Source organism: Muntiacus reevesi, chromosome 10 (genome assembly GCF_963930625.1).
Source record: "Muntiacus reevesi chromosome 10, mMunRee1.1, whole genome shotgun sequence".
In the NCBI taxonomy this organism is placed as follows: domain Eukaryota; kingdom Metazoa; phylum Chordata; class Mammalia; order Artiodactyla; family Cervidae; genus Muntiacus; species Muntiacus reevesi.
Window position 1 is genome coordinate 9,667,622 of NC_089258.1, and position 26,898 is coordinate 9,694,519.

The window sequence follows — 26,898 nt, forward strand, 5'->3', positions numbered from 1 at the left end:
TTCCATTATATTAGAGCAGCATTTTGAAATAGGATATAGTACAAGCTATTTCACCAATATAAATTCAAATGAATTTTTTTCAAAGCATAAGGAGATCACTGAAAAGAATTATGCTAAAATATTAATAGTTGTGGGTAGGATTATGGGTGAATTTTTCTGATTTTTTTCTATATTTTCAAAGTTTTCTATAATGACTATGTTACTTTTTACAGCTAAAAAATAAAGATATTTAAGATGGTTCTAGAGGAAATAGCAAATTAGCTGAGATAACATCTTCAACATCATTAAGACGTCTACCTCCAGGAATTCCTTGGTAGTCCAGTGGTTAGGACTTTGAGTTTCCAATGCCAGGGGCCTGGGTTTGATCCTGGTCAGGGAACTAGGATCCTGCAAGTTACAAGGTGTGGTCAAAAAAAAAGACTAGACTTCCCAGCTAAGTTGGTAAGATAGGAGTTATCCTTACTTTACACATCTCCAAGATTATTTAACTTTCTTTTTTTTTAGCTTTCTGTGTTTGTTTCATTAAAGAGCATGATGAGCCTAGGTTTTTTAAGCCTGTTTACCACCATATATCACACTGTCATTTTAAGAGATGTCTAGTGAACTCAGGAGTATAAAAATGGGCCATTTAAACAGTAAACAGTTAATTTCAGATACCTCAAATTTGAAAGTGTATTTTTAAAGCAAAAATATGGCTTTACACTAATTGCTTTGTTTCCTACTTAATACCTGTTTACATTATAATTTTTTGCAGATAGCATTTCAAGTAAAAGATTCAGCTACATGTCACAGGCAGAATTTCAAGTATATGTTTTAGTTATATGAGTAAATAATTCTGTATTACTACACTGAAATCAGAAAGGTTGGTCCCTTTGGCAGAATTGCTATGTTTGTATCACAGCTCTATCCTAAAATGACTTTTTACTAGAACACAGAACCAGGAGTTAGAAGACCAGGGACCTTAGACCATGTTCTATTTACTGGTCTGTTTTGGAGTCATTGGGCCACGCTAAGCTTTAAACTCCACATCTAAAAATGGGGTTAGCATATACCGGCTTACTGAAGTTTAGGACTAAATAGAACTGCTTGGGAAAATGCCTATAAATGATACATATAATAAATATAAGGTAGCATTAGAACTACTTTTCTAAAATATTACTGAGTTTTAACCACAATGAGGTACCATCTCATGCTGGTCAGAATGGCTGCTATCAAAAAGTCTACAAACAATAAATGCTGGAGAGGGTGTGGAGAAAAGGGCATCCTCTTACACTGTTGGTGGGAATGCAAACTAGTGCAGTCACTATGGAGAACAGTGTGGAGATTCCTTAAAAAACTGGAAACAGAACTGCCGTATGACCCAGCAATCCCACTGCTGGGCATACACACGGAGGAAAGCAGAATTGAAAGAGTCACGTGTACCCCAATGTTCATTGCAGCACTGTTTATAATAGCCAGGACATGGAAGCAACCTAGATATCCATCAGCAGACAAATGGATAAGAAAGCTGTGGTACATATACACAATGGAATATTACTCAGCCATTAAAAAGAATACATTTGAATCAGTTCTAATGAGGTGGATGAATCTGGAGTCTATTATACAGAGCGAAGTAAGTCAGAAAGAAAACACCAAAACAGTATATTAACGCATATATATGGAATTTAGAAAGATGGTAATGATGACCCTATATGCAAGACAGCAAAAGAGACACAGATGTAAAGAACAGACTTTTAGACTCTGTGGGAGAAGGCGAGGGTGGGATGATATGAGAGAATAGCACTGAACCATGTATATTATCATATGTGAAATAGATCTCCAGTCCAGGTTCGATGCATGAGACAGGGTGCTCAGGGCTGGTGCACTGGGATGACCCTAACGGATGGGATGGGAGGGAGAGGGGAGGCGGGTTCAGGATGCGGAACACATGTATACCCATGGCTGATTCATGTCAATGTATGGCAAAAACCACTACAATAATGTAAAGTAATTAGTCTTCAATTAAAATAATTAAAGAAACAAAACAACAGCAACAGAAAAATAAAATATTACTGAGTTTTAAGATTTAAAACCATGTTAATTCTGCTTACATATTCAGCACACATCTTTTCATTGTACATAGGTATCATTCTCTACTGGACTATTTTTTATGGTTTCAGTTTTTATAATTATCTTTTTAAGTTGAAATATAGTTGATATATAACATTATTAGTTTTAGGTGTACTCTTTACCTCTTGTAATCATCTTTAAGTACTGGGTTGGGCAAAAAGGTCATTCCGGTTTTTTCATAAGCTGGTACAGAAAAATCTGAATGGATTTTTTGACCAACCCAGTAGTTTTCTTTACAGGTACAAAATAGCTGTGTTCTTAAAAAAGACTATAAAGTCAACTTTCAAAACCATTCTTAACTTATTAGAAGAATACTTTCTCTAAAGGAAGGCTAATTCTTTTATAAAAAGAGAATATATTATTTTAGAGATATTGGTTGCTCTCTACTGGTGGGCTTAAAGACAGTATATTTTAATCACAGATATATCACGTTCATGGCAGGTTTTGCTTTCACAAAGTTCTTTGTCATGTTTTATCATTTCATTGAGGAAGGTGGTATTTCTACATATCTACATATAATTATGCCAGAAATCATCCTAGTCTCAACAATGGTTTTATTATGTTTTTGAATTTCCAGAGGTCACAATATGGAAAAACCTGACTGATCTCAGAAATACATATGATATTATTTTACTTTTAATTTTATTATTCTCTATTTATTGTAGTTTCTTACGATAATCATAAGGCTTCATTTCCTATAAAATAGGAAAACAACAGCTATCCTATATTTAGGGTTATTTTAAGAATTTTAGTGAGTTAGAAAATATAGGAACCCCTGGTACATGGTAGACAATCCAATAAATGATCATTTCCTACACACATATACATTTGTTCTTTTATTCTTTTATCCAGTGGTTCTGTCTTACACATAGACTAGACAACAATTTTTGTTACAGAGACAGAATTCTAAATAATCCAATCAGTTGGGAGAGGCTCCATGGCAAACCGTGCTATGGTGTTGGCACAACAGGTAATGCTAAATCTCTTACTTTCTGATGGTACTAGTTGCCGCCGAATTGCTTCCCCTACCAGTTCCTTCAGTTTCTTCTTCAGATCTCTGCTGGTTTTCTTATAGAAATAAAGATCTCTTTCCAGCTGCTGGATTTTATCTTCATAATTTTTTAAAGTTTCCACAATGCTTTCCCCATCTCGCTCTATAAAACAGAAACTTACATTTAAAATCAGTCTAAGATAAATGACTGAAAATCCTAACAGAGCTCTAGACTCTATTTAAAAGATGAGAAGTATGTTACATGTATCTGTTCCTTGAATGGATTTGTTTTCAGCTACAGTTTGGATTCTTCTGCCTGTAAAATGATTTCAAAGTAGGATGAGCCCTTCTCCATCCTAACCCTTAAAACTACGTATTTTTCATGATTCATAAGCACTTTTTGAGTAGTTACTAAATTTATCCTCAGAACATCAGAAGTAAGGTCTACATTTGGAACTCTGTTCAGCTGCATCAGTGTCTTAAAGTTTGTATCAGGAACTGTGGATATATAAAAGTCATAAGCCTAAGGTTTATACGCCCAAGAAATAGACGACTGGGACTTCGCTGGTAGCACAGTAGATAGGAATCCACCTGCCAATGCAGGGATCATGGGTTCGATCTTTGGCCCAGGAAGATGCCACAGGCCGAGGAGCAACTAACACCACGCGCCACAACCTCTGAGCACTGCTCTCGAGCCTGTCAGCTGCAACTACTGAAGCCCCTGCGCCTGGAGCCTGTGCTCCACAACAGAGGCCTTCGTGATGAGAAGCCCGCCACATCGCCGTGAAGAGTAGCCCCTAATCTCCGCAACCAGAGAGAAAGCCTCTGCAGCAACAAAAACCCAGTGCAACCAAAAATAAATAAATAGATTAATTTTACAAATAAATGCAATGCTTTAAGAAAAAAAAGACTTAAAAAAAAAAAAAAAGAAAGAAACATATAGCTAAGATCTTTCCAGTAGTTAAGACTCTCTGCTTCCAGTGCAAGGGGCATGGGTTCCATTCCTGGTCAGGGAACTGAGATCCCACATGCCTTCTGGCATGGCCAAGAAAATTGAAAAAAGAAAAGAAAAGAAATATAGAACCAGAAAAAACCAGAAACCTGTTGGAAGAGGCTGAAAGATTAAATTACAAAGGAAAAACCACCAGAAAAAGAGAAGAGGGGAAAAAGTCACAGGTAAACCTCTAGTTCATGCCACAATATAACTTAAAACTTCTAATTAATATTTAGGAATGTTTACAACTGTCCCCTTTAAGTTATGTTCTACAACCAGTAAAATTCAGTTTATTGATCTCTAGAAATACACACTTTCAGACCTACTCTCTCCTACTGGTAAATTCGTAAAACGGTCCTGTGCTCAGTTGCTCAGTTGTGTCCGACTCTTTGCGACACTATGAACTGTAGCATGTAGGCTTCCTGCCCTTTGCTATCTCCTAGAGTCACATCCTTTAAATCAGTGATGCCATCAAACCATCTCATCCTCAAACCGTCTCATCCTCTGTCACCCTCTTCTTTTTTTGCCTTCAATCTTTCCCAGTGTCAGGGTCTTTTCCAGTGAGTCAGCTCTGCATCAGGTGGCCCAAGTATTGGAGCTTCATCTTCAGCATCATTTCTCACAATGAATATTCAGGGTTGATTTCCTTTAGTATTGATCTCCTTGCTGTCCAAGGGACTCTTGAGAGTCTTCGCCAGCACCACAATTCAAAAGCATCAATTCTTTGGCACTCAGCCTTCTTTATGGTTCAACTCACACATCCATACGTGACTAATGGAAAAATCCTAACTTTGACTATACAGACCCACCCCTTTGTCGGCAAAGTGATTATCTCTGCTTTTCAATACACGGTTTAGGTTTGTCATGGCTTATCTTCCAAGGAGCAAGCGTCTTTTAATTTTGTGGCTGCAGTCACCATCCATAGTGATTTTGCAGCCCAAGAAAATAAAGTCTGTCACTGTCTCCATTGTTTCCCCACCTATTTGCCATGAAGTGATGGACCAGATGCCATGATCTTAGTTTTAAAATGCTGCATATTAAGCCAGCTATATTTCACTCTCTCCTTTCACCCTCATCAAGAGGCTCTTTAGTTCCTGTTCACTTTCTGCCATAAGGGTGGTATCATCTGCATATCTGAGGTTGTTGATATTTCTCCCAGCAATCTTGATTCCAGCTTGTGCTTCACCCAACCCAGCATTTTGCATGATATACTCTGCATATAAGTTAAATAAGTGGGGTGACAATATACAGCCTTGACGTACCCCTTTCCCAATTCGAACCAGTCTGTTGTTCCATGTCCACTTCTAACTGTTGCTTCTTGACCTGCATACAGGTTTCTCAGGAGACAGGTAAGGTGGCCTGGTATTCCCATCTCTTTAAGAATTTTGCACAGAATGTTTCCTACATAAATATTTTCAGTTACAACCTAGTTATGAAAAACTTGTCCCAGCTATAGTAATGAATGATTTAAAAAATGTTCTCATTTGGCTAAAGCATGAGCTTTTTTGTAAAATGCCAATCACTTGAAAAAACATATTAAAAATTCTATTAAAATATCACTTTTAGAGACGTAAGACAGAATAACATGATGTAAAAAGAACATGTTTGAATGAAATGACATATAGAATCCAGTCAAGGAAGTCCTATCATCAGGCAACTAGTTGCTAATTAATTGGTTATAAAATTTAACTTATAGGCAGACTGCCTCAACACTCCAATGCATATATTTTCCAATTTTCTGCTTACTCGGGTTGCTTCTTCCAGATCCCTTTTACCACATTTCCAGCTCTAGATTCATGAGAATGAAGACTCAACAGCTAAGCTGCCTGAACTGAAGCATTCCAGGTACTGATGTATCACCATGCAGTGATTTTGTTGCCATAGGAACTGTTTGTGTACCAGTCATAAGCCCAGGTATTGTGAAGACCAACTGCTATGACAAGCCTTTCCACACCACAGCTGACAGTTGAACTAAACTACTGTGTGCTAAGAAACAGTATGTGCCTGTCAATGGTAGATTAATTTTGACCTAAGCTATAATCTTTAATGCATAAAATTTACAACTGATATAACTAAAAGGAGAACTATAACCAGAAACCTTACAGAACCTATCACTTTAATTTTATAAAGGTAAAGTGATATAAATATCAAGGTTCTATATCCTAGACATGAGGAACTTTTCAGCTCTATATCACCAAGCCAGATGTCATCCCACATTCCTACATAGTAACCAAAGCAATAATTAACAGGATTGCAGCAGTTCTCTGTGTCGCTGGGGACAGGCAGAGGAGACAGCACTTCAGGCATGAGGTGCCTTACACTCACAGGGCTATCCCAGCATGTGGGCCCATCACACAGAGCACAAAACACCTGTTAGTAGTAATTATTCATGCGTGTTAGGCTTTAGCTGACCCAATTCCTTTCCCGATCTCCCTCCTCTACATCATCTTTACACAGCTGATGAGAAGGGGCAGTTACCTTTGAAATGATGTAACAGCAGCTGCACTTTTTGCTCGTGTTCCTTTTGCTGGAGGATCAGTCTCCGGTCACACTGAAATTTCAGATGTTCCAGTGCAGATTCCAACTCACGAACCACGTTATCCCGTTCCAGAACTTTCATTTTAATTTCTTCATTCTGTAACTTTAGTTTCCGTTCAACTTCTCGCAAATTAACCACCTAGCAAAGACATTTTTTGACCTTTTAACTGTCTTAGACAGCCTAATATAATAGATTAATTTACTTCTCCTTAGACTTCATAAAGATGAAGGCCCTTAATCACCATGGTATAACTATGCAAATGCTTTGTAACAAACCCACAAAATAACCTAACAGCCTTTTTAATTTGTTGGGATTCTGAATTGGTAACAACTTCATTTTAAATATAATGTTGGTCTAACCATCACCTCTCCATCATTTCTTAGACATAATCTTTGTAGTTTACATTTGTAATCCTATAACTATTTTCCCAGTCTAAAAAAAATCAAGAATTCTAAAGACTCTTGCAACATCTAGATAATTCTCATTTTTAACTCCAAGGTGGATGTTATAAATAAGTAACAGAATTTTTTCAGCTATAAACAGAGTTTGGCCTGACACTGTACTTTTAGTCCAATGGGTTCCTCTCTTCACTGATATAAAGTAAGAACACCAGACAATATCTGTGTCATAGTACTTGTTAATAATGTAAAGACCTTCTCTCCAGAAAAATAATAATTTCTACAAAGGGGTCTTAAGATCAGAAAAATCCACTGACCTTGGTCCTTGCACTAATACTACCACAAAAGAGTTATCTGTATCAAAGCCTCAGACAATATGCACCATTATTTCTGCCCTCCAAACACCCAGTGATGGGATACACTTGCATCAATGATAGAAGCGTACTTCTGACAGTTATTATCCAAGAGGAGGGCTGTGTATAACACTTCCATTAATTGTTCATCTTTATTTCACTTGTCTCACAAAATTAGAACTTTATTTTAAAACTTCAGTGTTTTATTTTTCATTAATTATCTATTATCTTAAACTGAATGTATTTTTCGAAGAGAAAAGGTAATCTACTTGTTTAACATTTCATAATATATATCTTAGGAGGAGGCATTGGAGAAAAGACGGATATAATTTTCAATGTTATGAAACATCTCTATCAGTAAACTGTCAAATCTATATAAAATATCTTAATTTATATTAAGCACATCCAGGTTAATGCTAAAATAGATCACTATCTTTGTCACTGATGTACCATTTCATCTCTATTTCAGTTCATAGAGTATGATGAGAAAGTATAGGCCCCTACCCAGCAATGAAGGAAAGGGAACCCAAACCTGGAGGGTCCCTTGATTTTTCATGAATGCTAAATAGGAACAACCTGAAGAATATTTGGACTAAATTCTTTGGATTTTAAAACTATTTCAAAAAATGTCCTCCTTTCAAGCAAACCTTCAATTTTAAGAACTTCACTAAAAGTTAGGCCTACAATACTTGGATAAGCACAAAGATTTCCGATGACAACATTCAGTACTATAAAGTCTACATATATGTGAGCTGTATACCCATCTTGATCCCTATTTATAAGAAAACCCTCTGTCCCTGAAAAACAAACCTTATTGAAATATCTGAAAAGAATAGCTCTAATCTCAACAGGACTCAGGCAAATTAGTTTTTCTAAGACATTTGCTTCACTATGAGAGAGGTTTTGAAATGAAGCTCTGAGCAAGTTCTGGCGACTCTGGATACTTTCGTTCTTGTATTCAATTGCGGCTTCCAAAGCTTCAATCCCTTCTTCAAGTTGAAAAAGAACATGTTCTTCCTAGATATAATACAATAGAAATCACTCATTTTAAATGAAATAGTATAACTAGGACTTTGTCATATTCTAAGATCTTACTATGCTATTTGGGTCTAATGGACATTACCATTCTTCTACCCTTCCCTCAAACCAATCCATGGTGGTTGCCAAATAAGTATCATGCACTGTGCTGTATTTTCACTACAAAACATTACAGTGTTTTTAGTTACAGAATTCCTCATAAAACAGAAACTCAAATGTTTCTTGAAGATAAGAACTGACCCTCTAGAAATGCAGATGGCTAACAGGTATATGAGAGGATAGATACTCAACATCCCTAATTATCAGGGAAATGCAAATAAAAAACCACAATGTGATACACACCTGTCAGAATGGTCATCATCAAAAAGAACACAAATAACAAATGCTGGTGAGGATATGGAGAAAAGTGAATTCTCATACATGGTTGGTGGGAATGTAAATTGGTGCAGTCACTGTGGAAAACAGTATGGAGGTTTCTCAAAACACTAAAAAAGAACTACTATATGACCCAGCAATTCTACTCCTGGGTACATACCTGGGAAGAAAAACTAATTTGAAAAGATACATGCACCTCAATGTTCATAGCAGTTTTATTTACAATTGCCAAGGTATGGAAGCGACCTAAGTGTCCATCAACAGATGAATGGATAAAGAAGATGTGGTATATAAACACAAAGGAATACTACTTGGCCACAAAAAAAAACCAAAATTTTGCCATTTGCAGCAGCAACAAGGATGGACCTGGAGGGCATATAGTAAGTGAGTCAGACAGAGAAAGACAAATGGTATATCACTTATACGTAGAATCTAAAACTTACAACAAACTAGTGAATATAACAACAAAAAAAGAAGCAGACTCACAGATACAGAGAACAAGACAGTGGTTACCAGTGGCAGGGCACATACTAGGGGTTGGGCAGCGGGAGGTACAATCAATTGGGAGTAAGCCAGGCTACAAGGATGTATGATACTACACAGGGAATATAGCCAATGTTTTGTAGTAACTGTAAATGGAGTATAACCTTTAAAAATTGTATTAAAAAATAAATAAAAATTAAAAATGGACACTACCACTCTGGAAACATAATTTGCTCATTCCTATCTCTATGCCTTATTTAACAGTGTTCTATCTAAAATGACCTTCTTTCTTATATCTATCAATACATACCATGTTTTTTATAATCCAACTCAAGATTCTGATTCACCAATGCTTCCTTAATTCAATCTTCCACCAAATGATCACTGCATTGCTTTGGATAAATAATGTATTAAGTATAGCTTTATTAGGTTTCCCTGGTGGCTCAGTGATAAAGAATCTGCCTGCCAATGAGGAGACGTGGGTTTGATCCCTGGGTGAAGAAGACCCCCTGGAGAAGGAAGTGGCAACGCACTCCAGTATTCTTGCCTGGGAAATTCCATGGACAGAGGAGCCAGGCGAGCCACAGGCCATGGGGTCACAAAAGACTCAGACATGACTTAGTAACTAAACAACAACAACATAATAGCTTTATTACATTATCTATGACTTGATTTTTATATTCATCAAGATTTAGAGTTTTCTCATCTTTCTGTCTCTTCTCCTCAGATGGAGTAGAATTCCTTAAGAGAAGCATAATGTTTTCTACTTTTTTGTTTCTTCCATAGGGCCCAGGAACTGTCCTGGGCATTCAAGAATTCCTTAAATGCTCAAATGTTTTGCTGAATTTTAGGTTCTCAGACCTTTAGATCTGCAGGGCTGCGGGCTGACTTTGACAACCTTGAGGGGAAAACCTCATTCTGTGGTCCTTGGCAAAACTACCCAAATTAAGTTATAAAATAGGGCAGTAGAAGTTCATGACGTCACATAGCTTCCAGTCAAGTTTATCTTCAATTTCTTTCATCAACTCAATGAATAATAATGTCATCAAATCCTCTCCCCTGTTCCTTCTTAACCAGCCCCTTCAACTTCTTCTCATACTTGCTCAAATCTAAAACACTACAAGATACAGTAAAGTGTGTGATTCCCAGTCACTTACTTTTTGCTAGCAACTTTCCCTTACTTTGGACATTGACCATAAATATTTGCAGAGAAAATCCGGGCTCAAAAGTTCATTTTTGTCTGATAAAATAATAAGTTACTGTTACCACTGCCAACTGAAATAAAATTTTGAAAAAGGACAAAGTCTGGGACAATTTTGTAGCCAATAAATGCAACACCTTTTACATAGTTAAAAAAGTGATGAAGAGAAGCCACATGTCCCCCTGAATGAAAACTCCTTGAAAGGTATTTCTACTGGCGGTTGAATTGTGCACATCTCCTTGGCCAGGACTTAGTGTGGAACAATGCGCCCGTACTTTCTAAAACAATTAACCCTTAATGCTCTAGGCCTCTGTCATAGATGATGAGTTGCCAAGTATCATCCAAGAAAGATGCGTAAAGAAAAGGTGCCCTCTAAAAATGAGAAAAAGAGTCCCTCAAATCATTTTCTGTGTTCTGTGAAAACCTCAGCTGAGAAAGGCCATACTCAAAGCAAGTGTGAGTCTCCCTGTCCCTGGCAATGCTAGGAAGGGGCCACATCATGTACCTCCATGAGAGGACATCACAGTCTCGAGTCAAGCATGGCTTATGGCACCAGACAGGTGCCAAGGAAACTCAGTACATCTGACAAAGTCTCAAGGAAACAAAGTTGGTCAGGTTTATCATTTTTATGTTTAGGTAACAAAGGTGAAGGAAATCATCCAAGTGATCCATCATACAGTACTTCCAGTTCCAAAGCATACTGACTTACTTCAGGTGACAACACGCTACCATTTTTAAGTTTCTCATCCACGCTGTTTTTTTGTCTCTGCAGCTGATCCTTTTCTCTCTGGAGGGCTTCTACTTGTTCTGAAATCTTTATTTTCTCCTCAGCTGTGCTGCTCTGGAGCTGCACATTCTTTTCAGACAACTCTTGGTCCAACAAGCTCAGGCGAGTTGATATTTTTAAACTGTCTGTGTTCAAAGCCTAAAAAGATAATCAACCAGACACCCTAAGGTCAGTTATTAGAAATATAGACTATAAATAAATCAGGAAAAAACAGAGAGAAAACTACTATGTAAACATATTGTTAGCTCTTACATTATTATTTTCTCCCATGGATTTTTTTGGGGGGCTTCATTTTCTAAGTCTTAAATTGAATCTTTTTTTTTTAAAGTGGAGATTAAAAAAAATTTTTTTTATTATTTATTTGGCTATGCCTAGTCTTGGTATTTCATCAAAATAATTACATGTATATACTACCATAAGGTTTATAATTTTTTTAAAAAGTAGTCTCCTACACCACCCTTTCCCCTGATTCCTGCTTCCTAGAAATGACCATCTTTAACCTTTTGAGCTTTTTCTTCTGGTTTATGTCCATGTTTTTAAATAACATTACCAATTTTAGATACTGTCTGCTGGTTGTCTATTACAGAAGATAAGGATTTAGCACTCTTATGCCTCCTTGTCTGTATTTCCCCTCCTTGTATTCTCCCAACTTAAGTTGTATTACAGTTTTTACTCAAATCAATAGTTTACATGACTTCGTGAATATTATTCATAACTGAACTATCTAGGACAAAATAATCATATTTCCATGTGGAACACTTTTTTCTGGTTACCTTATAACTAATTCTTTTCCAATAGAACTATAAAATTCCTCTCAACATTATTTTTTCAGTTGATCAAAACTTAATCAGGGAATATTTTCATTCTCTTCTCTTCTGGAAACATTTTGCCTGGAGTCTCCATCCTCCTGCTCCAAACTAGACTATAGTTGTTCCTAGACTTCCTTTGGTACTGTTGAAAATTTCCAGTCAGAGCACATTTTCTGGGTCCCAAGTCTTTCTTTTTCATAGCTTGTGTCCTCGTATTTAAGGAGCACATCTTCTAGTAGTTTCCTGAGACAGGCTGGGTTATAGATAAATTTTTTCACTTGAAAATGTCTGTATTCTACCTTCCCATTTAATTTATATTAGTCTAAAAAGAGACTCTTTGTTTGGATACCATTTTCCTTATGAGTTTTAAGACTGCTTCAGGTCTAATGAAGACGGCTGAGAACTCCAAAGCCATTCTGACTCTCAAGATTTACACAATATGCTTTTGGTGGTCTTTGCTATGCCCTTGATAAACTATTTCAACCCAGAGTTTCATATCCTCAGTGTTGGCAATTTTTTTTGTATTATGTCTTTGATAATCTCCTCTTCCCCTGTTTCATCTTTCCGGAATTCCTGTTACTTGGATGATGGACTCTGTGGGTTTATTTGTCAATTAAATTTTATTCCTCTTATTTTCTATTTATTTTTTATTTACTTTCTGAGATGTTTCTTTTAACATTATCCTTCAAAGCTTTTAATTTCCAAAAGTTCTTTCATGTTTTTTATAGCCTGCAGTTCTTGTTTTATGGATGGAGTATCAGCTTTTACCACCTTGAGGATATTAAGATTTTTTAAGTTTTTTCAACTCCTTGTTCTATCTCTAACTTCTCTGATCATCTTTTTTTTTTTTTTTCTTTTGTTTTGGCCTCCATCTTTAATGTTAGTAGCATTCTTGAGATCTCCATCATACTTAGGAGTCAGGTATTAAAACGCTGATACTGTAGTGGGTTAAGATTTATGACAGGAGGATATACCTGGAACATGGACATTTAGTTGGGGGCTCCCAAATTAAATTTGTAGGGTGTTTTTTCCTGGGACTGTTTCAGAAAAATCTACCAATCTTCTGCTGGGAAGTACAAGTCTGGCTGCCTGCATTTTGGGATCTATGAAGGGGTTAGGAAATGGATATCTCAGGATTAAGACTTTCACTCATTCCCTGTTTATTCTGACTTACCCCAGGCCTCTGCTGAACTTGGTTCAATCTTCAGAAAATAAATCATCTAGTCCAGAATTAGAAAAGGATGGTTTCCCGACCACGCCCTGTTTTCATTCTTAGGCCTCACTCCTCCCTTCTAAAATTCATGGTCCCTTCATTTCTGAGTTTTTTTTTTTTTTTCATGTTTGTGTGAATTATAGCTTGTGAAGCTGTTACTAAAAAAGCTAAGGATAAAGGTTTGACTCTCATTGGTGTCCCTCTTCTAGGCACTTGGATTTCAGCTTTTTCTGTTCTGCTAAGCCAGTAACCACTTATCTGCTTTCCAGCTTACATTTTTTTGGTAACTTTCTGTCTTCTGTTATCTCCCCTATTGTTTTTTCCCTTTGTGTGTTTATAGGTTTTTTTGAGTAATACCTTTACTAAAATATAGTTCATATACATTGATTTAAAGTGTATAATTTGATGACTTTAAGTATATTTGCAAACTTGTGCAACCATCACCATAATCAATCTTAGAACATTTTCATCAGTCTCTCAGAAGAGACCCTATGCCCACTAGCACTCATTCTATTTCCTCGCCAAGCCCTGATCCAGTTCTAAGTAACCAGTATTCTACTTTCTCTATGGAATTGTCTACTAAGACTGAGTTCTTCCACTTAACATTCATTTAACATCATGTTTTCAGGGTTCATCCATGTTGTAGCACATATCAGAGCTTCATTCCTTTCTACTGTTGAATAATAGTCCATTATATGAATGTGTACCACATTTCGTTTATACATGATCAGTTGAAGGACACTGGGTTGCTTTCATTTTTTGACTATTACGAATAATGCTCTTATGAATATTCATATACAAGTTCTTGTGTGCACTTATGTCTTCACTTGATTCGAATGTACACCTAGGAGTGGATGCTAGTTCATTTGGTAATTCTATGTTCAACATGCTAACCCAAGTAACTGCACCATTTTACAATCCCACCAGCAATGTGTAAGAGTTCCAATTCCTTCACATTCTCACTAAAATTATTTTTCTGATTATAGTCATCCTAGTGGGTATGAAGCAGTATCTCATTTAAATTTTGATTTGCATTTACAAGATGGCTATGATGTTGAGCATCTTTTCACGTGCTTACTGGCCATTCACAAATCTTTGGAGAAATTTCTATCTGAATCCTTTGCCTGTTTCTAAACTGGGTTGCCATTTTATTACTGAGCTGTTTAAGAGTTCTACATCTGTTCCAAATACAGACTTAATGATGTACAAACACCTTCTCCCATTCTATGGGTTATCTTTTCACTTTCTGGATGGTGTTCTTTACATTACAAATGCTTTTAATATTGATGAAGTCCAATTTATGTTATTTTTTCTGTTGTTTGTGTTTTAGGTATAATATTCAATAAACCACTGCTTAACCTAAGGTCACAAAAAGTTATACTTATGTTTCTTTGTAAGATGTTTATAGTTTTAGCACTTATATTTAGGTCTTTGATTCATTTTATTTGTATATGGTATGAATATAGACTTTTTAAGATACATCTTTTTTTTTTTAATTTACTTTGGGCTGTGCTGGGTCTTTGTTGCTGAATGGGCTTTCCTCTAGTTGTGGTGAGAGCAGGCCACTCTAGTTGTGGAGTGAGTTTCTCATTGCAGTGGCTTCTCTTGTTGTGGAGCACGGGCTTTAGCACGTGGGCTGCAGAAGTTGAAGTTCATGGGCTATGGGGTGCAGGTTCAGTAGTTGTGGCACACAGGCTTAGTTGCTCCACGGCATGTAGGATCTTCCTGGACCGGGGACTGGACCTGGGTCTACTGCATTGGCAGGTGGATTCTTTACCAATGAGCCACCAGGGAAGCCCTGAATATAGGCTTTTTTATACTGTGTTTCTTGTCGGAAATGCATACAATCGCATCTTATAGTATTTCTTAAATACTGAAAAAATACGTAATATGCTTTATCCTTTGTAATATCCTTTGTTCAAAAAGAACCATGAAATATGTCTCAAGTGTCTCTTCTGTTTAATTAAAACTATCTTCAAAGAATCAATTTTGCTATGATCTACTGTGGGTTTCATTTATTTGCACTCTATGCTTACCTCAGTATGTTCTTACTTCCTAAATATTACATCTTGTTGAAACCAGAAAACACCTATTTTCTTTTCTTTGTTTTTCCTGCATCATAAAGTAAATGTATTTCAGGAATAAGAGTTTCCTTCTCACTCCTTTCTTTTTCTCTTTTTTTCTTTTCTGATACAAAACATATCATAAAGGTCCCAGGTATTTCCTTCTATTTATTCACTTGATACACTGATTTGTAAATCCTCTTTGCTGTCATTACATGTTTCTTTTTTGCAGGGAGGTGGGCAGCTTCTAAAACCTGACGCTGACAGCCAGTGTGGACAAGTTACCTGGATGGAGCACCAGCAACTGGGCTGGTTAGAAGGGCTGCCCCTACCCCAGTGTCCAACAGCCTGCTGCCAAAAGCTATCTCAACATGTTTGGGAAACAGAAGGCAGAGCAGAGGTAACTATAGATCTTGTTCACATGTTACACTAAGGTGGAGAAGTTAGGAACATGTCACCATCACCCCAGACCTAGTAGTACATCTATGCTGGATGAAAGGCAGGTTTTTTAATAAAGAGGCAGAGCTTATTCCATGATCCCATGACTGACTCCAGACTCAAGGTCAGCTGGAGGCAAAGGTTTGTGCAGAAAGTCTTTTTTTACAATTTTTATAAACTGAAGTACAATTGATTTACAACGTTGTGCCAATCTCTCCTGTAGAGCAAAGTGACTCAGCTGTACACATATATATACATTATTTTTTATATATTCCATAATGGTGTATCACAGAATATAGTTCCCTGGGCTATACATTAGGATCTTGTTGTTTATCCATTCTGATGTAACAGCTGGGATCTACCAACCCCACCCTCCCAGTCCATCCCTCTCCCTCTCCCACTTTCCCTTGGCAAACACAAGTCCATGAGTCTCTTTCTGTTTTGTAAATAGGTTCATTTGTGCCATATTTTAGATTCCACATACAAGTGATATCATATGGGATTTGTCTTTCTCTTTGTAGAGAAAGTTTTCTTAAAGTCTAGGGCAAGTCAGCTTTATTTTCAGATGCTATTGTTGCTACTGCTATTATTAAAAATCTCCTGGTCCTTATAATACTTGTACAGTCATTTTTCAAAACCTGAAACTGAGGCAAAGTCCTTCATAAAACCACTTATATGAATGGCTCATAAAACCCAAGTCCTACAACAGAAATTTTTGTAAAGATACTCAAGTCTTTATAAGTAGAAAAATAAGCAAATCTGTATTATACAAAGTCTTTTTTCTTTTATAGGAATCCTGAGTAGTAGTATAGTTAGATCATTTTCAAGTCTATTCTTCCAATGTTCACGCAACGCTCACCTAAATGTTACCAATGTTCACGCAATGCTCACCCAATGTTCACTCTCTGATGGTACAGATTATTTTTAAAATATCCACTAAGACTAGTAATAGAGGCTTCCATAGGAAATGGCAAGCATGCTATTCTAAATGGTTACATAGTTTCTGTTTGGGATAATAAAGTCTGGAAATAGATAACAGTGATGGTTGTACAACACTGAATATAATTAATGATGCTGAATTGTACACTTTAAAATGGTCAAAATGGTAAATTTTATGTTATGTATAACACACTACAATTTTTAAATACCACCAAAAGTTAATAACAGATAACTCATACTTGGTAGAACACTGAACATTTTACTTCAAAACTGAAATAGATTTTCGTGATGGTCATTAAATAAGCACTAGTAAGTCAAATACACTGAAAACCAGAAGAGTTTTCTTTTGGTTCTAACTTCACAGTGGTTTGATTTACTTTATAAAAAAATAAATCTCAATTTATATGGCTTACAACCAGAATCAAAGAGCATATTAAATAGAATACCTGACTAGATCGCAACTTCTTACTTTCCAGGTGGCTCTTCTCCTGTAACAGGGCCTCCTTCTTTGAAACTATGGCCTCCCGTTTCTTTAAGTCTTCTTCCAGCTCCTCTAATTCTTGGCGTTGGTTCAGAACTTTCTCTACTTCTTCATCTAACCATTTCTTTTGCTTATCCAATTTCTACATTAAAATTCGAAAGAAATGTTACAATTTGTTTTTCTTCACCATAAAATTTATATGGTAATAATATAACTTCAGACTGACTAAAACACCTTAAATGAACATTTAAAAGCTATCTGGAACACCTTAAATGAACAGTGAGAATAACAAAATAGTGTCTGTCCAAAATTGTCAGGAAGTAAGTGGTTCTAAGTTAACATCTTCCTGTGTTGTTTTATAAGGAGTTAAAATTTATTCCTTGAAAATGCTTGAGTCTGGGATTTTTAAGGCTGACAATTTTCTTTATATATACTGAGAGTCAGTTCTGAGAACATGCTGGAAATCTTGTCTGTTCCAGAGGTGCTTACCTCCACCTCAGCACTAATGAATGAGCTCCTTGCCTGGCTGCAGGGACAAAGCTTTATGCCTCTCTAGCCCCAGTGCCTGCTATACTGCCTGGCTCATGATTGACTTTCAATAAAATGTTATATGAATGACTGAATGAATTTCTGATTCAATTAACCAATGAGGTGAATAAATGAATAGACATAGTGGAAAGACATAGGTGATAAGGCATGAAAATCTACTCTGCATTGTAACCTGTCGACATAAATTACAAAATAAATTGAGCTGTAAAGATTTCCAAAACAAGCTTCTCAGTATTATCTTGAGCTAAGGGTACCTAGAAATAAGTACAAACAAAAATATGAATGGGATAACTGTCCAAGATGGACTCTACCAAGTGCCCATCTGCACTGGGACAGAGTCATGAAGCAATGCTTCCTAAATAACAAGAAAACAAATCAATATAGTACTATTTTCCAGTTCTTCTCAAACTTGATAAAAAAACAAAACCTGTTCCCAGAAATCTATATTAAGACAATAAGACAGTGAATATGCACAAGAAAAAGTGAGCAAAGTGACCAAGGCAAAGTGAGATCCAGAGTCCAGAGCTCTGCAGTTTTTCATCCAGACCTAGATAGTATGGTTCTATAAGCAACAGCACATCTGAATAATACTAAACCCTAAAATAGCAGCTCTACAATTACTAGCAACAGTAAGGATACCCCAGAGCAACAAAAGAAATACTTTAGTTTTGTTATATCCAGCTCTATCTTAGAAACTCCACACAAGACCCTATGAAGACTAGCAACTAAAACATATTCTACAAACATTTCTTGACTGGGTGGGGTTTGAAAGTTAAGTAAGAGATCTTCTGTAAGCTCCATTCCAATAAAACAGCAACCAAAAAATGATGATTGTTGATAATAAATGCTGTATACAGCTAACTCCTAGGTATATGGATGCAAAAATGGAGGGCGGGACGGGTTCTGTCTGAGAGATGGAAGTAACATCAATGCCTGCCTCAGAGCAGGCAATACTTTAGCTGCGCTTTGAGGACTGGGTGCTGTGCTGTGCTTAGCCACTCAGACGGACTCTACGTCCCCATGGGCTGTAGCCCGCCAGGTCCAGGGAAGCCCTTGAGGATTGGGTAGCAGTCTGCTAACATAATAGGTTTTTTAGAGAAACAATAATGAATGAATGAATTTTCCTGCACTGGAGATAATAAAGTTATGATTTGTGCAATTCACAGTATCTTAGTAAGTTTTCTGAAAATTTCTTACTTTGTCTCTTCTCTCTTACAGTAAATAGTCCTACCACGCAGGCCAATTTTAAATACTTTCTTCTTATAAAAGAGTTTCATATCAAAACAAGGTCCTATTATAAGCTTTTTGGATAGTCATATTAATTAATTTATAATCTTATTTAGAGTCAAATTCTGGAAAACGTTGTTTCAGAACACTAAAAAGCAGGAAGGGTTTGTTTGTTTATTATTATTTTTAACCCAACAAAGTCAATGCAGGCTGTGAGAACCTATTATTGTATCCATTTAAATTTAGATTCTTAACATTCTGTAAAGCAGTGCTAACTATTCTATGCTTTCCTACCTCTTCGACTCCTCCACATACCCTTCCACCCAAAAATATTATTACCAGGCATGTCAGAGAGAAAGCTCTTTAACCAATTTCTAAAAAGCACTAGTAAAATAACTTAGAATACATGCATGTCCTAAATCTTACTGTTAAAATATTAATATATAAGATTTAAGAAGAGCAAATAATTTTTTTAGAATTAGGTTGATGCATTTGCATTTGAGGGTAATTATAGTTTTAAGTACAGTCATTTTTAAGACTTTTAGTACTGCTATTCCTAATTTACATAAAATTTTGTTTCTTTGAACTTTGATGTTAATTTATGAATTTCATTTTTTAAATGTGGCATTAAGACAATAGCTTTTTAATATATTACACATGGTGCATATACAATTTGGTTGTGCATATACAATTTGAGTAGAGAGCTCTTATCTTGAGAAATATATCTGTTTCTAGGGGAATAAACCAGTCTTGACATAAGGATAAACACAATCTAGTTTTCATGTTTACATTTCACAACATTCAAATAAACTCATTTCTACTGAAGTAAGAATACAGCATTCATGTTGATGTTTGGTAGAAACCAACACAATACTGTAAAGCAATTATCCTTCAGTTAAAAATAAATAAATTAAAAACAAAACAAAAAAGGACAGCACATTTCTGGATGAGAAATTAATTTTTAATAACAGAAAAGTTTCAAAAGAAATATTAGAAATTTTGTACTCCAGCAGCAAAGTCTAGTGTTTGAAGATTTTATTTACAGTCCACCTCTTTTTACCTCTACTTAGACAATCATCAAATCGAAAAGAAACCAGGAAACACTAAACAGAATCGACAAACCTGGAGTTGGTCTATACTTCCAAACGAACCTTTTCTCCTTTTCATCTTAAATGCATCAAGGTCCTCAGCTTTCAGTTTTAGATCTTTCTGTTCTGTTTTTAACTGTAGTTCCTATAGAAAACAGGAATTAAAATCACCTTATTGCTTTTACTACATGGCCATCATTAAGTATTTATGCAGATAATCATTTTAATATTTACTTTCCTAGTTACAAAAAGAAAGAAAACAAGTAGATGAAGCTTGGGGCTATTAAGGAAGAAAATTATGTTAGCCCTTCATTCAAGCATTAAAATCTCACAGCAAAAATCAGCATTTACTAGAAAAGCTAGGTATTTCTCTCATTTTTCTCCAGTGTTACAAATTAGAGTAACAGGGGTAAGAGTATGAAAATTATAAATCCACTTTTCTCTTGCCTTTCTGAGTTCATTACCTTCAGCGAGTCCACCCAAGGTACCCATCTGCAATAGGGATATTAGAATTTATCACAGGAGAAATGTAAAAAGAAAAGTAATACTCAGGTTCCAGCATTCAAAACTCAGATTTTGCAGCATGAGAATAGTATTTCAAGACTAATCATGGTCCTCTGAAGAGTATTTTCCAAATTCCTTGAGTTTCCATTCAAATCTTAAGAGTCAAGTCAAGAGGGCCCATGTGTTCTACTGGGGTTTAGAGATGATGTTACTGTCCACCACCAAAGCTTAGCAGGAATCTGGAAGGAGGCCATGAACTCAAAGTGGGCTGGTCCGCACTGCTATTTCTTACTGGTCCATGATGGATAAGTACAGAAATTAAAAGTAAGTGTTTAGAACCTTTTACAACAATTTAACAGAATAATTTTGTCTATTGAATCTAATAATTAAAGGAGACTTTTATTGTTTAATTTTTATTTCATTTTTCTACTAGTTCTTGTTTTACAAAGGTATTGGGCACTGACAAATTCATAATAAAATGAAAATTGTACCTTGTGTGTGTGTTAGTTGCTCAGTTGTGTCCAACTCTTTGTGACCCCATGGACTGTAGCCCACCAGGCTTCTCTGTCCATGGAATTTCCCAGGCAAGAATACTGGAGTGGGTTGCCATTCCCTTCTCCAGGGGATCTTCTCCGTCTAAGGATCAAATCTGAGTCTCCTGCATTGCAGGCAGATTCTTTACCATCTGAACCACCAGGGAAGACCCCCAAATTGTACCTTTTCCATACGGAATTTTGGAAGTATGGAAAAAAAGTAAGTAAAAGGGAAGTCCACCATTTTCCAGGTCTGGAAATGGCAGAAAGGAGGAAAAACAGAGTAAGAAATGTGTGTGTCCCAGTTCTCCTCTTGAGTTTTGACCTAGGAAGGGGATGGATAAGTAAAGGTGTCACTGAGGGCAGAGAGAATGGGGACTGCAGTGCAGAGGCTTCACACCCACATAGGTCCATGCAGCCTTGCTGAAAGAATAGAACTATGATCAGGGAATGGCGACTAATGGGACTCCTTGCACTTGGAGAATGAGGATGACAAGTTGAGGACAAATAGGGGTCAGTTATCCTGGGGAACTGACCCCAGAACTGAAGGTGAGGACAGACGCCTGGACTAGCAAGCTACATGGAAGACCTAGTAATCTCAAGAGGGATTTATAATGCCATTAGGAAAAGAGATGAAGCCAAAGTTCCTCCACACTCTACACTGAAAGTGAGACCAGTCTACAGACTACACTGGTTTCACACCAGGGGGCCAGGAGGGAAAGGCGGACAAGGGATCGCAGATTCCAGCCAGTCACATGCAAGAACCAACCGAAACTCAGGAAGTCCCTCCTCCTCAACTCCATGTGATGCAATAAAGCTGCACAATGGAACACCGCATACACTAGAGCTTATCTTTGAGAAGCATGGGGAGGAAGAAATTGAATATTCTTATTCAAGAGAACTGAGAATTATTTGAAGGAAATGTCTGAACTATCAGAATAAGGTTTGAACAGATTGGATATTTGGTTAGTTCCTATGATATGTCGAGCAGTTTTTATGACATGGATTGGGCTGGGCAGGGTGGGAGGAGTGTCATAAAGAACACGAGGCTTCTATAGACTCAATAAAGAAATTTTCTATGCCCACTTGAGTTGAATTATGAGTGAATTTAGACCCTCTTATATTTACTAACCGTTAATTTTTCATGCTTCCCTATTGGTTGTTCACAGGTGTAATTCAGCTCCTGTCACAGTCACGGCGACTTTAGGATGCTGAAATAAAGGCACCTTACACCAGGGCTGACTCTCTACTATTTGTTTTTCTGCACATGCTTTGAAAGTATATAACAGGTGATCTAATCCCCTCTTCTGTATGTTGCTCTAGACCTTATTACCTTTACCATATATTGTAATCCCTAACATAATATTTGGAGAAGGCAATGGCAACCCACTCCAGTACTCTTGCCTGGAAAATCCCATGGATGGAGCAGCCTGGTAGGCTGCAGTCCATGGGGTCGAGAAAGGTTGGACACAACTGAGTGACTTCACTTTCACTTTTCACTTCCATGCACTGGAGAAGGAAATGGCAACCCACTCCAGTGTTCTTGCCTGGAGAATCCCAGGGATGGGGGAGTCTGGTGGGCTGCCATCTATGGGGTCACACAGGGTCGGCCACGACTGAAGCGACTTCGCAGCAGCAGCAATATAATATTAAAATAGCTGTCTACCAGGTACTGTGCTATGCTTTTTACATCTATTTAATTATCTCATTTAATATTCACAATAATCCTATGAAACAGATACCATTATAAATCCCATTTTACAGATGAGGAAATTGGTGCTTAGAGAAGTCCCGTATCACACACTGATCCACAATTTCAGGGCTTCCCATACCTTTTCTTTACTATTTCAGTTAAGAACTGCTGCTCTAAAAAGAACCTATGCAGCAGTCCTAGTATTCACTGGAAATGGTTTAGTCATGTGAAAAATGAAATGTTAGAAAGCTAGTTCCAAAACAGCAAACAAGATGTCCCTTAAGACTCTGAGCAGATGCTGTTTTTGCATGAAGTAATAGAAATTTCAATATATTTTCAGGGCAGACTGTTTATTTTCCTGGAATACTCATTCTTGCCCTTAAATGGGTCATATTTCCCTAGAATAAGAGAGATGGCCAGAAGGAACAAAATTACCCTAGATAAGAAAGTGCCAAGTTTTAGTTACCAGAAGAGTTGCATTTCAGCAGACTATGTGTTCTACTCAAAAGTTTCTTTCTTTTCCCCAAACAAAGATTTAGACAGTGCTATGTCCTGTTGGTTTAAGCCAGGGTTCATGAGAGATGAGAAGCTGAGACCCAAAGACCACAGGACTGAGAGACAGGGCTGCTCCTCAGATTGGAGGAAGGACTGCAACAAACAGACCAGGCTGTTGGCAAGGAAATGAGAACTGACCACCAGAAGAGTCAGTTTATAAAACTTTTTGGTTCATTGGATACGGGTAAGGAGGAAGAGGACATGAGTCAAGAATGACTGATAAATTTCTAGTTTGCTCAACTGAATGCACTGAAATGTCATGTACAGTACTCTGGAAAACTATACTTTCTCCCCCATTAAGGGAGCAGGGAGGAAGAGCAGTGGGGAGATAAGTAAGGAAGATACTGAATTCACCTATAAGTCAGTCAGTTCAGTTGCTCAGTTGTGTCCGACTCTTTGCAACCCCATCGACTGCAGCACGCCAGGCCTCCCTGTCTATCACCAACTCACGGAGCTTACTCAAACTCAGGTCCATTGAGTTGGTGATGCCATCCAACCATCACATCCTCTGTCGGATCCTTCTCCTCCCGCCTTCAATCTTTCCCAGCATCAGGGTCTTTTACAATGAATCAGTTCTTCGCATCAGGTGGCCAAAGTATTGGAGTTTCAGCTTCAGCATCAGTCCTTCCAATGAATATTTAGGACTGATTTCCTTTAGGATGGACTGGCTGATCTCCTTGCTGTCCAAGAGACTCTCAAGAGTCCTCTCCAACACACCGTTCAAAAGCATCAATTCTTCGGTGCTCAGCTTTCTTTGTAGTCCAATTCTCACATCCATACATGACTACTGGAAAAACCACAGCTTTGACTAGACAGACCTTTTTTGGCAAAGTAATGCCTCTGCTTTTTAATATGCTGTCTAGGTTGGTCATAACTTTTCTTCCAAGGAGCAAGTGTCTTTTAATTTCATGGCTGCAATCACCATCTGCAGTGATTTTGGAGCCCCCCAGAATAAAGTCTGCCACTGTTTCCCCATCTATTTGCCATGAAGTGATGGGACCAGATGCCATGATCTTAGTTTTCTGACTGTTGAGTTTTAAGTCAACTTTTTCACCCTCTTTCACTTTCATCAAGAGGCTCTTTAGTTCTTCTTTGCTTTCTGCCATAAGGGTGGTATCATCTGCATATCTGAGTTTATTGATATTTCTCCTGACAATCTTGATTCCAGCTTGTGCCTCATCTAGTCCAGCATTTCTCATGATGTACTCTGCATTTAAGTTAAATAAGCAGTGTGACAATATACAGCCAATATACATACTCCTTTTCCTATTGGAACCAGTCTGTTGTTCCATGTGCAGTTCTAACTGTTGCTTCTGGACCTGCATACAGATTTCTCAGGAGGCAGGTCAGCTGGTCTGATACTCCCATCTCTTGAAGAATTTTCCACAGTTTGTTGTGATCCACACAGTCAAAGGCTTTGGTATTAAGATATTAAGAATAGGTGAAAGAATACACAGAAGAACTATACAAAAAAGATCTTCACAACGCAGATAATCACAATGGTGTGACCACTCACTTAGAGCCAGACATCCTGGAATGCAAAGTCAAGTGGGCCTTACGAAGCATCATTATGAACAAAGCTAGTGGAGGTAATGGAATTCCAGCTGAACTATTTCAAATCCTAAAAGAAGATTCTGTGAAAGTGCTGCACTCAATATGCCAGCAAATTTGGAAAACTCAGCAGTGGCCACAGGACTGGAAAAGGTCAGTGTTCATTCCAATCGTAAAGAAAGGCAATGCCAAAGAATGCTCAAACTACCACACAATTGCACTCATCTCACACGCTAGCAAGGTAATGCTCAAAATTCTCCAAGACAAGCTTCAACAGTATGTGAACCGTGAACTTTCAGATGTTCAAGCCGGATTTAGAAAAGGCAGACGAACCAGAGATCAAATTGCCAACATACACTGGATCATTGAGAAAGCAAGAGAATTCCAGTAAAACATCTACTTCTGCTTTATTGACTATGCCAAAGCCTTTGACTGTGTGGATCACCTATAAGACAACCTAATAAAGATGCCAGTGGTTGGATGTGTGAATCCATAGTTCTAATGGCAAATCTGGTATCAAGGATTAAATCTGGGAGCTGTCAGAGTTAAACTGTAGCCACGGGAAAAGAGATGAGATGTCAGCCAGGCCAAAGTACGGAAGATAAAGAGGACATAGGCTAGAGTCTGGAGTAATCCTTGTAAGTAAAGAAACAGTAGTGTAGGATAAGCTAGCAAGGACAAAGAACAAGTAATCAGAGAAGAAAAAACAAGGTGAATATAACTGCACAAATGCAAAGGGGAAAATATCTCAAGACGGAGGAAGTGGTTAACTATGCTGAATGCAGTGTTAATGACTTCAGTCACAGAGCGAGCACTGATGTACTTCTCAAGAGCTTTGAAGTGAATGGTACAGCCAAGACCCAGAAACCAGACTGGAGAAGACAAGAGAACAAATGAAAAGAAAAGATACAGAATCAAATATAGTAAACTTTTCCAAGCAGTTTGGTTATAAAGGGAAGAGGAGAGAGAGACAGAAGTATAAAGTTGATGAAGAATAATTTTCAGATGAGAAAAACCTAAGCTGTTTAAAGAAAGAATCTAGCAGAAAAAGAAAAGCTGGAAACATAGGAACATAAAAAGACATAAATGAGATGAAGCATGTAAGCACTGAGCACAGTATCGAATGAAGATAAGTAATAAATGTTATTTATTTTCTAGAATAATAATTATCACAGTATTAAGAATAAGTAACTCAAGGGTATTAAGATAGCAATTCCATTTACAATAACACCTAAAAGAATAAAATATCTGGGAATAAATTTAACCAAGAAGGTAAAAGACTAGCACACTAAAAATTATAAAATACTACGAAAGAAATTAAAGCAGAAATGAGAAGATCACCCCAGGGCTTCTCCCATGGCTAGGTGGTGGAGTCCACCTGCCAATGCAGTAGGCACAGGTTCAATTCCTGATCCCGGAAGATCTGACATGCTGTGGAGCAACTAAGCCCCTGCAGAACAACTACTGAGCCTGTGTTCTAGATCCCAGAACTACAACTGAGCTCACATGCTGCGACTAATGAAGCCCTTATGCCAAGAGCCCATGCTCCCCAACAAGAGAAGCCACTGCAATGAGAAGCCCGCTCATTGCAATGAACAGCAGCCCTTCACTTACCACAGCTAGAGAAAAAACCCAGAGCAATGAAGACTCAGCACAGCCAATGAAATAAATAAATAAATAAAATGGAGAAAACACTAAAAAAAAGACACCCCATGCTCCTGGATAAGAAAACTTAATATTGCCACACAGTCAACACAATCTGTATCAAAATTCTAATCACCTTTTTGCCAAAATGGAAAAGCTGACCCTTAAGTTCATATGGAATGGCAAAGGTCCTTGAATAGCCAAAACAATGCTGGAAAAGTACAAAGTTGGAGGACTTAATTCCCAATTTCAAAATCTACTGCAAAGCTACTGTAATCAAAACAGTGTGTACTGGCACAAGGACAGACACAGAAACAAATGGAATAGAACTGAATGTTTAGAA

General features: G+C 37.3%; 1 protein-coding gene across 9 annotated transcripts in view; it reads right to left on the reverse strand.

Annotated features, from left to right (window-relative positions):
- The window catches only part of KIF27 (kinesin family member 27), an 81,984-nt gene that overhangs the window by 4,529 nt on the left and 50,557 nt on the right, over positions 1-26,898 (reverse strand). For all 9 annotated transcript variants that reach the window (XM_065946413.1, XM_065946414.1, XM_065946411.1 and 6 more), the window contains 6 exons: positions 20,110-20,220; positions 17,177-17,353; positions 11,191-11,406; positions 8,195-8,401; positions 6,573-6,771; positions 3,099-3,263 (listed from right to left, as the gene is read on the reverse strand). In XM_065946413.1, coding sequence (XP_065802485.1) covers positions 3,099-3,263; positions 6,573-6,771; positions 8,195-8,401; positions 11,191-11,406; positions 17,177-17,353; positions 20,110-20,220 — 1,075 coding nt within the window. The remainder of the gene's footprint in view (positions 1-3,098; positions 3,264-6,572; positions 6,772-8,194; positions 8,402-11,190; positions 11,407-17,176; positions 17,354-20,109; positions 20,221-26,898) is intronic.